Here is an 18,622-nt window from a genome sequence, read left to right as displayed (position 1 = left end):
ACACTATTACTGGACTCACCCAAACCCAAACGCTAACCGGCACCCTAACCCAAATAATGTTCGTTGTGGTAGGATTCTAGACGAGCGCCAAAAACTGAAACAATAAAATTATTTGAACTGTTATAACTTACCAAAGAGGAAATTGTTTTGTGTGCAGCAACATAGTGGTAGTGGCATTGTGATGAGAAAGTCCAAGCTAGTCGGTACACTTTTATCTGCTGCATTTTTGTGTCTTGGATACTACTATTGTAAGTTATACCCTGTTCTTTTTATATACAAAGCACAAAATACCAATATATTTTTTTTTCAAAGAATATCTGATGGCTAGAAAAATTAAAAAAATTGAATACCGATACCTATTTATTTTTGTTAATCACAGTCCACCTACACTCTAAAAAAAATGATTAAACCTGAACCCAAAACAGTCTGAACCTACACACAAAAAAGTAAATTTCAAAAAAGGTTTTGATAGGATTCCGAACCTCAAGTGTGGTTAAAACATTATTTGCACATGCCTTAAGATCCTATATTTTGTTGAAAAGTGCCATGAAATGCCTAACAGCCTGGTCACCCGGATTTTTTGTGCCATAATTCAGACTGGATAAAGGATTTTAATAATAGTATCTGTCACTGAAAAACATTAAAAAAATGGTCTAACACTTATACTCAGGGCTCAATTAAAAGTATTAGCATTATGCCCAAAGCTGCCTTAAATATATGTCATGACATTGTTTACTACGTTTTTTTGGATGTTTTTCACTAAGGTAAATGTTATCTAGAACCTTGACTAGATTATTAAGTTTTATCTGCATCCTTTTTATTTGTAGAACAACCATATTATACATATATATTTTATTTACATACAAAATATATATTACTAATAACAAATCAATTAAATGCATGATTTTTCAGATGCAAAGTCAAGTGCTGATATGATGAAAATTGCAAAGCAAGAAAAAACAGTATTCAGGCTGTCTTTAAACACTTCTAAAGTCACTGGTATGTTAATGAGAACACTAACAACTGAATATATAGTGGTCACAATAATGACTGTTTTTTTATTTGTTTATATCATTTTTTTTATACTTTAGTAGTAAAACGAGATATATTTATTGTTTTTTCGCTGTCATTTAAAAATTCACAAACAACTAACAAATATTGAAATTGTTCATATTCCATAGGAATTTGGAGTATTTTTTTATTTTGTATAGCAAACTTTTGTACTACTTACTGACTTACTAATGTGAGGATAAATATTATATAATAACTGAAAATAGTGACAATTTTGGATTATATAATAGTTTGATTGTAAAAACTGTCTAAAAAAGCGAAGAAGTACTACAAAACAACTAAATAATTTAACCTCTGAATAAATAGCCTACTCAGCATTACATATATTTCTATAGTCGTCCAAGATGACAAACATTCAGAAAAAGACAACAATAAAATTTCCCCTTCACAATATTACTGTAATTTCCCAAAGGATCAAGAGGCACATCTGTCCGAAGAAGGTATTCAGAGTTGCACTTATTTTAATTTTGTGCTAATAGATTAAAATTTTTATTTGTTTTGGATTTTATCAGGAACAGGTGAAGCTGGCTGGAAGTTAAAACAGGTTCAAGTTGTTATTCGCCATGGTGACCGCACCCCCTTAAGTGCAAACTTGTACAAAAAGCTGAAGACCATTCCAGACTTTTGCAATATATTCTCAGGTGCCTTACATATTACTGTTGTTTTTATGATTTCATATGCCGAAGAAGTTAGTAAATAGGTATGTCCGCTAATAACGGATCGAAGCTATTGCCCGATGACAAGTAGTAGTATGTGTATGGTTCCAAACCAGGGTGGTTCTGATGCCAAATAAATATTTCAATTTTACCTTGAAAGGTAAATTTATCAAACAATAGTATGTTAGAAACTCAAGGTAACTAATTCTCTTTCGGCTAAATCAAATTTGGCCTGATAACCTGGAAAAATTACCTTTGGATTTTTCATCTATTTTGCTTGATTGAATAGAGTACTGACATCAATTGCTATCGGATATGATTGTAATACTTTTTGTAGAAAATATCAGGTATCGGTATCAGAATACAATGTCAAGCATCAGACATCTCTATTGATAAATGCATAAAAGTAAATATTTCAGATCGCGTGCAAGACAAGAAACTCCTAGATTTCCGTCAATCTGTTGATAAAGATTTGAACAAGTATAACAAGCAAAATATTAAAGAGGTTAAATTGTTTGCTCCTCCAATGCCAAATACAATTCTTTGTTCTCCAGGACAACTTACAACCATGGGAGCAGTAAGTTCAGGTTTTTAAGTGTTTTTCTGAAGTTTCTGTAAACTCTCCTACTTCCTTCAAATATATACATAAAAATGAAAATAACAAATAGGGTCATTGAATAATTTATTTTTTTAAATGTGTTAGTCTGGGAAATGAAACAACTTTTATTCCATTTTACCAATGTTTTTCCTTATTTCCGACAGGCTCAACATATAAACATTGGCTTGCTATTGAGAAAGAACTACATCCAACAACATAAGCTTCTAGACCGGCAGGGCCTAAACAAATCCATAGGTGTGCTGTCAACACATGTCAGAAGGACCTTTCAAAGTGCAGTAGCTTTCCTTCATGGTTTAATTCCAGACTACCATCTTCAACAGGTGACAAAAATACCTGTATAACAGACAGAGGTTCTTAAACTGTCTGTTGTTTCAATTTTACATAGGCTTGATGCAATGATTTCCATTCGTAGATAAACTCAATTGCAAATATCCCCTCACATATAGATTTGAACTTAACGTTAAGACAAAAATGGAGCAATTAATTATGGTTTTCTGTTACAAAATAAACAAATAAATATATCATTACAAGAAAAAAAAGTTTGACACTGCTGTAAAAGTTTATGCATGTATTGTTAATAAAATTGATTTACGACTAACAGTAAATTTTAGATTTCCTGTAGCATATCAGGCTCTTCTAACTTATTTAATAAATTAATCGTTTTTTTTTTAACAAATTTGAATATTTACTACATGTAAGGTTGTTTTAAATGAGTCCAAAACTTAACTAAATTGTAGCATGTAATCTCCCAAGTAAATGGTAGTACCTGCCTAAGTTATTTTATACTACACTTTTGCCACTTCTTTCTTTCTGATTAACTTGTTCGACACAAGCTTGTGATTTTACCACCATCTTTGGAGGCAGTTTGTTGACTAACCTAATTATATTTGCAGGTTTTTGTTCATACAACAGCCAGTTCTATGTTTTGCGGTCTACAGTGCGCTTGTCCAAGAGTTTCTATTTATTCGGATCCTATCAAAAACAAGAGATACTCGGTGTATGTAGAGCGACAGAAATCTAACGCTGCTATTCGAAGAATTTCAGATGCGTTAAACCTCAGCGATCATACTGGTAAAATTAACAGCATGCAATCTTTCGAATTTTTTTAAATTATTTTAAACCGTTAATGCAGTGTTACCAATTGATATAATTAATTTCGCAAAAAATAGATAGCATTTATTTTTTTTTTACCTCATACAATAATAAACACATATTAAATATTCTACAACTTTTGTGAAACTTAACAGTGTTGTTTTATATAGGCTCCTTAATTGATGATCTCATCACTGGCTACCTTTGCAAACAAAAGGCTTTGCCTTGCAGCAAATCAGGTGTTTGTGTGAAAAAAGAAGATTTGGATTTGTTAATGAATGAACAAGAGCACATGAACAAGTAATAATTAATTGTTTACTAAAATAATGGCTGTCAGTAATACAAAGGTAAAAACCCTTTAATTTCTTAGTTTCAGGACCCTTTTCACTAATCTTGTGTGATATACTTAGTTTTGCTTTAGTTTAGCCACTATTTTGTTAAAAACCAAACACAAGCTTTCTTTTGTAACAGTAGGTTTGTTACTATTACTTGTTTTTAAATTAAATTGTTTTTACCATGTTTGTGTGCAAAAATAAATTATCGCAAACTGAAAAATCTCCTAAACTTATCCTAACCTTTAAGCAAACAAATAAACATCTGCAAAGTGTCTATTTCTATTTTAAATTAAACTAGTTCGTCTTTTTTTGCAGGGTTGTTACAACTAGTGCATCCCTCAATCAATCTCTGCTCGTTATGCAGCCAATGCTAAAGTTGATAGAATGGCAGATGAAGAATGTTCTGTATAACACCAGAACTGCCAGAAGCTTCCTTCTTTATTCTGGACACGACACCACAATACGGCCCTTGCTTGAAGCATTACAATTGCCAGAATACAGGTTCGAAAATAATACTGGTTAAATGACGCCAATCTGAAAGCAGACTTGGACAACTAGATAATTCTAGTTTTCTAATTCAGTGAATTAGAGCAAAATGCGGCTAATTCTAGTTCTAATCTAATTCGGATTTTTCCAAAAATGCTACTTTGTCCAACGGCATTCTTAGTGACTCAGTTAAAACACAGAATTTCAATTAAAACCCTTTGGTTGGAACGACTTGTATGTACTTTTTACAGTATAAAAAGCATAAAAAGACTTAAAAATTAGCACACACATATAACCATTCACATTCTTATAAGAATACTTTGCGATTAAATTAAATTGCTTGTATGTGATTCTAGTTCAAATTCTAGTAGAAATTTGTGTTTTTAGGAATTCGGTAATTCTAGTTTTAATCTAACTTGAAAAAAACTTAAAACAATCTAATTTTAATTCTAAACTCATTTTAAAAAGCTAAAATAAATCTAGTTGTCTAAGTCTGTCTGAAAGGTTATGCCTCGCCGAAAGAAAAGTGTAATAAAAACTTCTTAACGTAGTGATTTTGAAGAAAAGATGCTACAATTTAAACTATTTGTATATTTCTAAATACGTATCTATAATATATAATTAGCCTTCCATTCAGTCTTTATAACTACGAAACATAAACAGGTGCTTGCTTTGCCATTCTCATCATCCTTAACTGTTATATTATATGCGAGATCATCCAAGCTTCTGTTGTTTGTAAATTTTAAAATTACTACGGTCAAGTAAACTTAACAAAAAATAAGTGCAATTATTTTTTTGTCAGGTGGCCAAAACTGGCTTCACGACTCATCTTTGAACTGTGGGAATCTGCACAACAGCAACACTTTATAAAAATCATTTACAACGGAAAGGATGTGACACAAAATACAGCTTTTTCAAAAAGTATAATTTAATCTAGTATAAATTAGTAATTTTTTTTTATTATTAGTTGACATTTTATGTTTTTTCAATTTGTAAAATATCCTTTTATTAGGTAGTAAGTATTTCACACGACACGACCGAAACGATTGTATGTGCGCAACTTGCATGTAAAAAAATACATATGTGATGAGTCACTCAGCTTTAATAAATATTTTATGCTAAAATTATCTGCCTATCCAGTTGGATGTAATTCGTTATTTTGGTCACTGTTAAAACATGCAGCTTAATGTGACACCAAACTGCTGTATACTATTAACTAAATAAATAATTTATTTTCCGCAGGCGCAAATTGCCCTTTCGCTGCCTTTGAACGCTACGTAGAGACTGGAATATCTCAACAGCTCGGATTTAAAAGCAGGGAAGCGGCCTGTAAAGTCACGAGTTAACGCCGTTTACAAATCAAACTCGTATCAAATCAGACACCGAAATCTTTCCACCGCCATATGTTCTGTGAAGGCAGTAGATTTCAGTTGTCGAAACGAAGTTCTGCTTTGTGGTAACGAATTGAACCAATTCAACTGTCGTGCCGCCTGACTCATTTAAAGGAAGTTCATTTCCTATTTAAACAAAAGGCTGCCTTCGACGCTGAATCAGGCCATTCGTGCAATTCTGCTAAGCGGCCTGTAGAGTTACGTGTCAACGCCACTTACATTATTATCAAACTCCGGTTTATCAACAACAGATACCAGAAATCATTAGACCATCATGTATTCCACAAAGGCAGTAAATGACCCTAACTCAGTTATTGCAAGTGAGTTTGGCTTCGTGGTAACGAATCGAGCCTATTCAACAATCTTACCATTAAAGTATTGATAACTTAATTTCCGAATTAAACAGAAGCCTATACCCTCGACAGCGAATAAAGTGATTTGTGTAGTTCTGCTGATCAGTGTTTTTGTTTTTATATTTTATGGCGCTGCTTTATCTGTTTCGTTTTTACTTCCACTGTGCGTGGACTGGACTACATATTATTACGTAAGAATGTCATTTTCACAAAAGTTTACCTATATGTACGTATTTTTTAAATACAACCGTTTTATGTTGCAATTGCAGAGTAAATTTTAAAGTTACGTGTTTTTTAAATATAACCGTTTTATATTGCAATTGCAGAGTAAATTTTAAAGTTTGATGAATGATGATTATTTAGACGTTCGGTGCATTTTACACTTTTACAGAAATGCACAAAAACGACAATTGCATATATTTTATCTATTTATTTTCTTGCGTTGTGGTAATTCGTCCATTTAAAGGACCTTTGGGACGTTTACAGCGACATACTACCGTTCTAATATAATTTTGCGTTTTTTAAACGATCACTGTTTAGATTACATTTGATTTACTTGTTCACTATCAATTGCAATACCATGAACCTTTTTTCTTATGCCAATTTTAATGAAGTACAGTACTGATTGGTCGTGTGTTGCTTTTTGAAGTCGGTAGGCTTTTGCAATTGCTGACATCGAATAATTAAAATATCAGGCGATTACTTCTAAAACGAATTTGTCTTATTATGAATTGCAAAACGAACAATTTTGGTGTTGGTCGCATTTCCAACATAGCGTATGCACAAAACTTAGAAATCAGCTTTTTTCACACTTCGGTTGGGAAGAACGCTCAATGAAAAAATATTCGTTTGGCAATAGATAGCATTTCAAACAATACGTCGTAGGGAAATACAGAATAAGACCTACAAAGCTACAATATCTAAGAAGAAAAATATGTAATACAGTACCATATTATTCAGACCATAACAAAGGCCAAATGCGCAGTAATATCCACGACAGAAAAATAACTTAATCGTCTCAATAAAACCTGTCGGATTAAGTCCAAACTTAATCGCAATAAGGCCTAAATGGTCAAAATAACGCATGAAACTGTAGGTAAAGGGTATGGACGATAGGTCGACGTTTGGGTGCCCTATTTTGAATGGCATTGTTAGCTGTTTTAATAACGGATTTTTTTGGCCCTGTTGTGGTTAGTGGGTGGTAATTGTAGGGGTTAGAAAATTGGTTAGTGTTGAAATTATTAGGGGAGTTAGTCATGTACTTAGTCGTAGAGGTTGGTTTTTGGTTTAAGTAAAGGTTGTATAGGTTTGACCCTGGCTATTTTGGTCTTACTCCGAACTGTGTTTTATTCCAACGTTGAGGTTGTTCGTATTTCGATCTTGTGGCTGGAGTCCAGTTTTAGACAGGCGACACAATTTTTTCGTTTATCAAACAAGTTCCTAACTTTACAATGTAATCTATTCTAATAAACGTGTACGTTTTAGATATATGGGACACTATTTGTTCGTCTATACACTGCTAAAACGATACGCCATTTTTAAAATACTGACTGTGTTTTATTTTAGTTAAATATGGACAGTATACTTAGTCCATCCAAACAAAGTTACTTCTGCTTCTCAACATTATAACGTAATTTATTATGCTAATACCCGATCTCGGCAGAGGTCACCATTCTTCCGTCGTGTACTTCAGTTTACCTACATCACTGTTAAAAATGGTTCACCACATTTTTTTTCGAGTAATATGTATATTGCACAATGGAAATCAATCACTGCAAGGATGGAAAGATAAAGGTTGAATATTCAATGAGCAGTAATTGGCAATTGTAGATAAGCAGAATTGACTTTTTGAATTTCTACAATCAACAGACAACAATCAAGAATTGCAAAACCACTTCGACAAATAAGATAACGAACATTTAACGTCAGCACGCCTTGCTTCGTGTAGCTGTAAAGTGTAAACTATACTTTTTGATGTTATGACATTCGACGTTCTACAGAAATTTGTGAAAAAGACAAGCATATGAAAATGAGCATTGGCCAACGCACTTGAAAATTTGACATATGATCGATCGTATATGTCACACTTCGAAGCAAAACATTGGAAAAAAAACGATAGGTTGCTTGTGGTTGGGGCACTTTCAAATAAAACCACAACACAAAAGTTGACATGTAGCATTTCAATAGGCAAGTAGCTTAAGTAGCTCAACTGATTACTTCAAACCAACACTATATGTTTGTACAGTAAAAAAAATAGATATTTAATTTGGACGTACAACTTAACTTTAAAAAAACAAAAAACAATTTGAAACAAAACACACCGAATTATATACTTGGTTGTCCGAGGCCCATGTTATGGCGGTGACTGGGTTAATTACAAATACCCCAATCAAAAAAAATACTTTTATTTCATAATAAAAAATGCGGGGTATTCGTTTGGTAAAAGGATTAGTTATACGACGCTACTAACCCAGGGGAGACAAAACAAGGTCTCGCAGGTCTGATCCGGCACACCAGATTATTTATGCACATTTTCCTAATGGTCTCAAAACACAATTATTTATACTTTATTAACGAAAATGCTGTTTGGGTAGGTATCGAACCTAACTAAATTATTTTCATGTTTCCTTTGTTTAATGATACTTAATTAGAATCGAGGCAAATAAGTTGGAAACAAGAGTTCATATTCGGCCTGCGATTAAGGTTATCCGGTCTTTTTTGAACACGAGTGGTGACTCTAAAGAAAGGCATGAATATCAAAACGCTTCTAGTTGGTCGCCAAGCTTCAAGGCACAAACTCATTTTGGAATGCAGATTTACCCGTGAAACGCGTTTTATATACATGTGTAAAAATCGGCCAAATAGCGACACTAGACAAAATACTTGATCAAAAAACAAATCACTGCTTCTTAAAATCTTTGTAGAGTAGCGAGATCCGCTCGCAAAATACGGGGTAGGAAAATATCACCTGAATTTCTAATTTACATAGAGTTAATTACCAAAAAAAATCAAAAAATAATTATAATATTTTTTCCGTCAAAAGATATCACATCTGAAACACTAATTTACATAGAGTTAATTATCAAAAAACAAAAAACAAAAAGAACTATAATATTTTTACCGTCAAAAGGTCAATTGCGCATTCGAGGCCTGCGTTATACGAGTGTTAATTCTTTCATTACCACGTATGCTAAAATTTTTACTGCGTAAGTATTTCGGAGTCCAAAGCCCGAATATCGTTTTGTTAAGAAGCACCGGCTTGAAGGACAGGGAAAAAACACTCACCAGAAGGTCAAGCATTGCGTATCAATAAAAAAAGAAAACACAAAGGCTGGAACAGGAAAAAGTAGCTACGACCGCGGAGATAGGAAATTAACGTCATGCTAAACAACATATAACACTGCACGGGGGCGCCAGCTTGTGATCAGGTGGCATCGGTCATGTCGAGAAAGTGAGCAAAGTAATCTCTCACGCATTCGCCCTTCAGCGTGAAAGTGTAGCGATAGTAGGTCCCGTCCCGGGAAATCGCTGCCAGACAAATCACAAAAAAAGTGAATGTTTTAAACCTCCATTTGTGTTAAAGCAGTGGTTCCAAAGACTTAAAACACTGTTTCTCAACCTGTGAGCCGCGACGCAAAATTGGGTGACCTTTTCATTTGGTTCGGTCGCGGTTTATATGAATGGATTTGTTAAGATTTGTTGTCGGCAAGATCTTTTCAAATTTCAATTTTTTTTTTAAAATACGAAAACATATACGAATATACGAAAAGAAATACGAGGACATTTTTTAAGATTTTCTCTTATACTTACAAAAAGGTCGGTGACGAAACTTGGGTCGCCAAAGCTTCGCTGTTAACCTTTCGCTTAGTATTTGGGTCAAGTCAAGTACCGGGAGAAGCTTCAAACTCTCACTAAGTGCGACGTGTGTGTGTGAGTTCGTGTGCGTTAGGGTGAAGTACCCTTCACTCGTTGGAACACATTGAGAGATGTAAATTTAGCTCTGGGAATGCTTTGTTTTGCGCCGTGGTTCTTTTTTCGGACACAGTTACGTCGTTAATACGTCAAAATTAGGACTCGAGCGCCTCCAATGCCAAATGTTATGTAACGGGACCAAGATTACTCGGAACGCTGTGTTGGTTTAAGAGGGGTCTTTAACGCTGTGCAAATGGTGATTTTTTGCGACACCGATAACCGATAATTAAGAACTGGGGTCCAATCCGGTACCAATCGTGTATTTACCGTCCATTAATAAAGACAGTGGAGCGATGTTTTTTGCGGCGTCGTAAATTCTTAGGAAATAATTCTAAAAGCTTTACAAAGCTATTTTTAGTTCCAAGCTTCCTGTGACTGCTAAGCAAATATCTTTGACTGTTTGTGGTCAGGGATGCGCAATGAAATGCCACAGTATTGGTCGAGTAGCGATAACATATGCTCCGAGATTAGGTATTGACTCCAAACCGATATTATCAGTAAACTTACCTTGTTTACCTGGCATTTCACAAAGTGGTTGGCATTTTCAACCTTTAGTTAATCATAACTTTAATAACCGTTTTGGAGTTATGCTGTGATGTTATAGTTGCAGCTGAATTCATAACCGCGTGAGGATATGTAATGTTGTCCTATATTTTCCGGGTAAATCGGGAGACTCTTGGACAAAACCTATTGCACAACCGACAATTTTGCGTTTATTAGAGGTCTAGCGTGTAATAAAAATTAGGGCGCGATTTACTGCTAGCCATTTCTGTGGAACCACATTTACCAATCCAGTTATTTCGAAGTCGTCTATTGGTACAATATATAAAAATACTAAAGGACGATGAGCTGGATATTTGTTGTACACTGTTCTATGAATGTTGTAGTGTATTGATATGTAGATCTCAAGTGAAAATGCGCCTACGTATAATATGCAGCAGACAACGGTCCTATTGTTTTGATACTGCGGTGCACAACCTGCGGCTGTAGTACAGCCGCATGCGATCACTTAATAATAACTTATGCGGCCGTGTGCATGTTTAATAAAACACAAGTGTTGGCAGCCGTATGTTGATGCAAACCTATTGTCCACTTTCGGCGGAAACTTGACATGGGTTTTATAGTATAGGTAAGGCATACATGTGTAGTTAAAAGTTAAAACATACATCAGCCTCTTCTTAAAGGTATACCGTAGGGCTAACTAAGATTAGCGTGAGGAAGCAATGCGAAAAGCTTCACGAAACAAATCAGAACGTGGACGGTAAAATTGTGAAGAGTAAATTAATAGACCAGCCTTGGTTTGGATAAGGAAGCTAACAGATGAATATCATAACCGTCTCGATTTTCCAATGGGACTGGTAGAGTTCACAAAGTGAATTAAAAAACTCTCCTTTTTGAAAGCACCTATGCTTATTTGTTGAGGCGACAAAATCAAGTAAACAGGGTACCGAGTAAGATTAGGAAAGACCCCAATTGCTCGTTGTAATCATGTTGCTTGGTTTCGAAAAATTGCAGATAACTATACGCGTGTTTTGGGGGACTGAAACGGTCACCCAAACCAAACCTTAAAAAACCCTGCCTATACCCAATATTTGATCAGAAATTATTTGTCATTTTAGTGCGCGATATTTAGTCAATTGTTGCGCTGAGTGGAGTCGGACTCCCTAAATGATGCAACTTTAATTTGTGTAAATCTATAACGTCTTTGCAATATGGCCATTACGCCGATGGTATCGGACGAGTGTTTGAGTCGGCTACGACCCGATATAATAGAACATTCCTACTGACGGCCATGACAAAAACAAAGACTTGAAATGCGGCCGTCAAGAGCTAAAAGGTTGGGTACATCTGTTCTAATAGTAGGTATGGCCGATAATTTGGATCGCGGCCGATACCCGATGCTAAGTGTAAGTATCGTCGGATACTAGGATAGTATCGGCGCCGATCCGGTACTGAATTATTATATTTTAACCAGGATTCGTCTACCAATGAAGCAATTGCTAGCTTAAAAGGTATATTCACAAAAAATACCATAGGTTAACAACTAATGGTAATAAAATTTCTTAAAACAACGGAAATTTTTTGACCTAATGCCCTGAGAAAAATCATCCTTGAACGTTTGAATGTCAACTATTTTGTTTGTTTGAGTATATGACGTCATTGGTAGTAGATCGGTTCGCGATAATTTTTGTTTAAAGCATCGGGTGTCAATATCGGATTAAAATGACAAGAACCGAAAATATATATCTAACAGTAAGCCAGGAGCCTTCATGAGTCATGGGGTCAATCGAATCAGATAGATGACATTATTTAGCAACGCTGACAGAACTATAGTAGGTATACTGTTATAAATTCAATACGATTTTTTCAACCCCTTAAAAAACGGGTACGTTTTCTGTTATGAGGTTAAATGTTCCACACCTAACTTCGTTACCTACCGATGACTGCCGACGAATCGGCGGTGAACGCGCATGCGCAGTAGGACGAGCAAGGAACGTTAAATCTGCCGAAACTCCACTTGCTGCTGAAGTACTTGGGCAGGAACCGGTTCGAAGAAGAACTGAAATAAACGGAAACACACAATATGACCTAAAGCAGAAAAATCTATAAAACAATAGTATTAAGACCAACGATATAAAATCCAAATATGCAATAACATCCACGACAGAATAAGAACTTAATCGACTGAATAAGACATACACCAGGCGGAATAAGTCCAAAATTCATCGGAATAAGGCCTAAATTGCCAAATTAACGCCTGAAACTGTAAGGAGAGGGTATGGGACGAACAGGACAATGGGTCTAGTATAATTTTGGTGTCGACGTTTGGGCGCCCTAGTTTGAATGGTGCCGTTAGGGCGCCGCTGTTTTGGCACCGTTTTTTGGCCTGTTTGTTGTTATTGATTGGTAATGGGTTGGTTTAGAAAATGGGTTAGGGTTGAAATTATTAGGAGAGGTTTGGCGCTAAATGATGTATAGGCCTGATTCTATTGACCATTTAGGACTTATTCCGATTTATACGTTATTACGACTATTAGGTATAAGTCCTAGTTTGGTTTTATTCCGAACTGTGTTTTATTTCGACATTGACGTTCTTCTTCTTTAGTTCCTATTTACCCTGTTGGTGAAACGTCGAACTTTATCTACGGGACTCTCGAGACAAACTGCATCTAAGAACGTTGTTGAAAATATATAATTTTATGTGATTACTTTTGCTGTTTGTTTTTCTTGGGCGAGTTTTCCTTTTCGTCCAGGGAAAATATGTGAACGGTTCCGTGGTCGCTTGAGGCGCAGAGCAGCGTAGAGTCAGCGTTGAAATTGATGCTGTGTATAGAGGTTAGACGGTATATTTGCTATTTCCCACGCGTTTTTTTCAACCGATAGATCTTGCTAGCTTAGGGCTTCTGAAACATTTCGATCAAAATGTTGGACTGAGCATTGTTTTAAATATCAACTTTGACATTTGCATTTAGTAAGAAAAGTACAGCATTTATAGATGTAGCACATATACTGGTAGCCAGGCGCGAATCTATGATTTCTCTTTACTTTTAATGGAGCGTTATTATTTTTTTTGGGGGGGGGGATTTAAAAAAAAATACATACCAATAAATTTTTGCGTTCCCGGAACCGCGGCGCAGCTCTCCGACTTGATCCCCGGTAACTGTGTCGAATATTCGTATTAAAGTTCCCTGGAAGCAACAAAGGGGTCGTGGTTGTGGCATTTCATCAAACATCTTATAGAAATCGGAAATCGTGTCAACACGTCATAAGAATATCAAAGCCAATACAGAAGAAGTAGGTATCATTTTGAACGTTTCGAATAACTCTTGATCATTTTCGACATCGGTCCACTTCTGTATGGGCTTTGATATTCCTATTACGTCTTACTACAACCTCCAACCATTATGCTCAAAAGTGTAAACATGCGCTTGTTATTTTTTCACTTTGCGCAAAACTAGAGATTTTCAGAGATTTGACAAATAAATACGTAAAGGTAAAAATGCTCGCCGCTTTGGCGTGCTCACAAGGCAATAATTGTGCCTAAACAAAAATACCTTGTGGGAGGCTGTGGCCAATCTTGTTCCGTTCAGGTTAAGCGCGAGGCAAGATATGGGACCGTCGTGGGCTTTTATCTCGGTCGGAGCGACATCGCTTTTCCCCAAGTCCACAACCTTAAAAGCAACAAGTGTACAATTTATAGTGTTTAACAATTTAGGCCTTTAGAACGATGCTGCTATTGCTGAAATGACACCGTTAAAATGCCGTGTTAGGTTTTAGTAAATACCTGCACTGTTCCCGTTGAATGAGCTGGAAAGACAAGCACTGATTTGCTGCTGCTAGGACACAGTTGACACAGACCTGGTAAAAGTATTAAATAGAGATTGTTGCAAAGGCAAAGATGATATTTACATTAGACAACAGGATGTAAACCAATAATTTAAATTTTAAATCTGAATAACTCAATTAGACTCTTCGCAATAACAAGAGAACCTAATCCGATATATAGGACAGAATAAAAAAAATGGACTTTTACTTTGGAACACTATATACGGATCTGTTCATAAGTTTAATGGTGAAAATAACGGCCCAAATAGACGTTAAAAGCGACATGCTTTATTTTCAAACGTTTCGGCAATTTCTAATGCCATCATCAGTGATATAAAGGCCACATCGAACCTAATTATTTTGAAAATAACAAGGGAAATTCAAATAAAACTGTACAACAAGTACTTCAAAATTTAAATCAGTACTCATCCAAAACCATTTAAAACACACAAGCTGTCAAATCATGTTTTATCATTAAAACCTAAGGAAAAGATTGTGTTTTGGAAAAAAAAGGTGTTTTAGCAGTCAATAATTTGAAAAGACTTAGCACAAACGTCTTGAAACTTCCTCAGAGAACCTCAAGGGATTTATCCAGTTTGAGAAACACTGATGTATACAATTCAAAAGCAGAACTTACCATAATAGTATTTTGCCATTAAACTGTCAACCTAATATTATGAAATGTGCAGCTAATATTTTCATCAGCTAATTACCTTTTTAAGTTATTCCATAGTACTAAACACTGTAGGGGGAATGCAAAGTAAATATTTCCGGGAAAGAGTTAATAAAACAAAGTAAACCTCTGAAAAGCATGTTATTCACACTATTCCAGTAAATTCGCTGCATCGTAAAACTTAAATGTCACTAAGCGAAATAATATTTACCTTCAGGATTGTAAGTGGTCTCAAAGGCATGCAATTGCTGGGGTGTCTGTGTGAACGTAAAAACTTTGATAAGACGGTCGAGGGTCACAACAATTCGGTCACGACGCAAGCGGACACTTCTCACATCGGAGGAGAATATCAACTCAATGACAACTTTCTTCTTTAAGTCATCCCAAATCATCACTGATTGAAAAAGAGAAATTGTGATTTGAGAAAGTTTTTCAGTAAGGATTATTACAAGCATAACGATCACTGCAATTACGTAATGCAAATAACAAAATCAAAAAAAAAAAATATGGTGATTAATGATCACTTTTTAACTTTATTAAGTTTATGTTTTTTGTGCTATATACTCTTTGGAACCTTTTAGAGAAAATCATATTAAAAAATCTGTTGGTTTAATTCTAAAATTTAACCCAACAGTTCTTGAAACTTATTTTTGCAACACTCAAAAAAGTTTGTTGGACCGAAAAAAAAAAAAAAAAAAACTGTAAAAATATGGTAAATGTTAATGATCATTTTTTACATTTAATTAAATTTATGTTTTTTGTGATATAGTCTCCTTGGAACATACTTCTTAGAACCTTTTAGAGCAAATAAAAATGAAAAATCCAATTGTTCTTAAACCTTTTTTCTTACAACACAATCAGAACAGTTTGTAGCATTTCGGTTGCACCAAGCATAAGAAATTTTACTAATTTTAAACTAAAATTTCAATGCCAAGCAAATTTATTTATTTGTTTGTTTTTCCAAAATCATAATCAATTCTGCATTTTTTGTAATAATAAGTTGGCATACTATCTGCGAGCTGCAAAAGAGTTTAGATCCAAAATGTGTGACACAGTTGGAAAATTGAAAAGGTTGCAGTTTGAAAACCTCTGGCATAAAAAATTAATTTCCTTGCCAAAATAAATACACTGAATAAAACCTTTATTTCTTGGGTACTGTGGCGATGATCCACCCCCAACAAGTGCAAGGTAATTGCATCTGAACAACATTTCAACAAATCCAATTCCTCCATTATCGAAATCTGCAAAAAATAAAAGTTAGCAGATTATGATGACTGCAAATTAAATTTAGCTTACAGATAACCATGTTTAAATTGATTCAAACAGTCTTGCAAACAAAACTTAGGATTTTCACAATTTTTTAATAAAGTTAACTTTTATAACATCACAAATACTAATTAATTATTTTTCCTAATTTTTGATATTTGAACTAATAGAAGTCAGACCATTGCTGCAATAATACCGGCACTATGATGTCATGCAAGATATGAACACTACCTTGACGTTCTTTTTCTTTCAAAGGATGTGTGTTGTAGACACGGAAGCCGTCTTGCATACCACAGGCAAAACAACCTATATTATAAACAAGAAATTAGACATTGTCAGTGTTACACCACATCTTTATGAAAAGTATTAAATAGTTCAAATGGGCAGAGCAAGGTTATATTAGAAAATATTAAAAATATTTAAAAAATATTTGTAAAAATCTTCGGTGGTTGTAAATCATCAAACGCAGTTGAGGTAGCTCACACAATTTTGTATACAAAAAGCAAGACTACATGCAAATAAAATCTTGGTCTTAATAAATTCATGTAATCTGTTTCTAAAAATCAATTGGACGAAAGAGGCGAAAATATGTTTATAGCAATAGAACGAGAGTACGGCATTGAACACAAGACATTCCAATTTAAATTAAATACAAAGATAGGCTTTATAGCAGTGGTTCTCAAAGTATGGGTCGCTTTATGGTGATGCAATCCTGTGGAAACTAGCTTTTTTGTTTAATTTTTCAAGTATTTTTAATTCAATCATGACTGAATTATTGGATCATAATCATTTCATGGTTTTCTGGCCGTTTTGATGATGGCAGCCAGCAACAGTAGCGGCTAAGACTGGTGTAAGCGATAACCGCAGAGTTACTTTATAAGATTATTCTGCTAGCTCGTATCACAAACATGTTCCTTAGAAGTTTGTTAGACTACCGTTTATTGCGCTTACAAAAAGTTCTGTGAAGAAAATTTGGGGCGCCGGTCTAGAATCCCACCACCACGAACATTATTTGAGTTAGGGTGCGTGTTAGCGTCTGGGTTTGGGTGAGTCAAGTAATATCTGTTAAATAATAATACTTGACCCACCCTAACCGACACACTTTTCGCATTTTATGGCACTTTACGCCGTGGTGCGTCGCCAAACTTTAACATGTGCAAGTGTGCAATAAAGTTTTTTTGCGCTCTTTCACCATTGTACGTAAAAATTAATAAAAAAAAAATTTTCTTCAAATGCCGCTTACCACAACGCATATTATTTGGGTTAGGGTGCGAGTTAGCGTTTGGTTGAGGGTGGGTGAAGTTATTATTAATAATAAACATAATATTACTTGACCAACCCTCAACCAAACGCTAACCCGCACCCTAACCCAAACAATATGCGTTGTGGTAAGCGGTATTAATATTTTTTTTTTGCATAACTTTTCACGTACAATAGTGAAAGAGCGCCAGTTTTTTTAACACCTGATATCTATATTTTATTTGCACTTTAAAACACAGAAAGAAACATAGAAATTAACGTGCAGGGTGACGAAAGACCTGAAGTTCAGACTTCAGAGGTTCGGAATCCTACCACGTTTCAAGTTGTTTTGAAAATTAAAGTGTGCAATATGTACTAATTTAGGTGTGCACAAAAATATTGGGAGTGCACCTGCCACAGAATGCAGACTGGAAGCAGTATTTGAGTCACCACAAAAAGTTAGAGAAACACTAAGTGAATGTAAACTTAAACTATTTTAAATATATTTAACAATCCCACCTTGGTCTTGGTTAAATGAGCAAAATAAAAGGTTGGACATGTCGTTGAAACCGGTAAAATCTCGAAAGGACTTTATCGCAAACGTCAATATTCCAAAATATATCTTTTGAAGCGGAATATGTTAACTCAATATCAACCAAATAACATGGGCTTTCAGCATTTGTTGTTTTGAAATAAAGATGTCAAATGAATTTAATCCTTATTGTTTACTCAACAAAACTTAGCAAAGCAGCATATTTCCTTTCTCCAGGGTTTGTCGCACCAAAGCGGCTGTATAACAATATATTTTGGCCTCCATTACCGATCTACAGCCATTTTAAAAAAAATGATGAAAATTCCTTGGATACAATTGGTTGTTTTTTGTCTGAAAATACTGTGTATCAAGGCCGGGGATGTCCAATAATCCGTACTAAATATCATCGTCCGATACGATACCAATCGACTTCATTACAATCGCAAAACAAAAAAATTGAAATTGTAGTGAAAATTGAAATTGTAGTGCAAGAATTTAACTTCATTTTTTTAGAAATCTATTTAGGGGTTTTGTTTTTCTTGAAACGTTGTTTTAATCACTATTAGTGATGCGCACCAAGAGACAAAGTAATTTGAAATAATTAGGGAATA

The 18,622-nt window shown here is 34.8% G+C and overlaps 2 protein-coding genes across 3 annotated transcripts; one reads left to right on the top strand and one right to left on the bottom strand.

Moving 5' to 3' along the window:
* The first annotated feature begins 109 nt into the window (after nucleotides 1-109).
* On the top strand, nucleotides 110-6,580 carry LOC146166812 (2-phosphoxylose phosphatase 1-like). Its single transcript, XM_083391061.1, has 11 exons — nucleotides 110-248; nucleotides 913-999; nucleotides 1,407-1,511; nucleotides 1,584-1,712; nucleotides 2,147-2,304; nucleotides 2,490-2,666; nucleotides 3,240-3,417; nucleotides 3,609-3,738; nucleotides 4,089-4,274; nucleotides 5,062-5,180; nucleotides 5,502-6,580. The coding sequence occupies exons 1-11, from the start codon at nucleotides 182-184 to the stop codon at nucleotides 5,603-5,605; spliced, it is 1,440 nt and encodes a 479-aa protein (XP_083247187.1). The 5' UTR covers nucleotides 110-181; the 3' UTR covers nucleotides 5,606-6,580.
* Nucleotides 5,021-18,223, bottom strand: LOC146166811 (WD repeat domain phosphoinositide-interacting protein 3-like). 2 transcript variants are annotated; one of them, XM_083391063.1, is made up of 10 exons: nucleotides 17,999-18,223; nucleotides 16,472-16,546; nucleotides 16,114-16,215; nucleotides 15,186-15,368; nucleotides 14,261-14,334; nucleotides 14,031-14,147; nucleotides 13,579-13,664; nucleotides 13,186-13,299; nucleotides 12,414-12,535; nucleotides 5,021-5,105 (listed from the first exon to the last, which is right to left on the bottom strand). In XM_083391063.1, exons 1-10 carry the CDS (start codon nucleotides 18,036-18,038, stop codon nucleotides 5,047-5,049), a joined length of 972 nt encoding a protein of 323 aa, XP_083247189.1. In that variant the 5' UTR covers nucleotides 18,039-18,223; the 3' UTR covers nucleotides 5,021-5,046. The 2 variants fall into 2 exon arrangements, with proteins under 2 accessions (XP_083247189.1, XP_083247188.1); XM_083391062.1 differs by lacking the exon at nucleotides 5,021-5,105 and adding an exon at nucleotides 7,743-9,531.
* Nucleotides 18,224-18,622: the final 399 nt, after the last annotated feature.

Source organism: Ascidiella aspersa, chromosome 1 (assembly GCF_963924565.1).
Source record: "Ascidiella aspersa chromosome 1, kaAscAspe10.2, whole genome shotgun sequence".
Classification (NCBI taxonomy): Eukaryota; Metazoa; Chordata; class Ascidiacea; order Phlebobranchia; family Ascidiidae; genus Ascidiella; species Ascidiella aspersa.
This window is presented reverse-complemented; position numbering and strand designations above follow the sequence as displayed.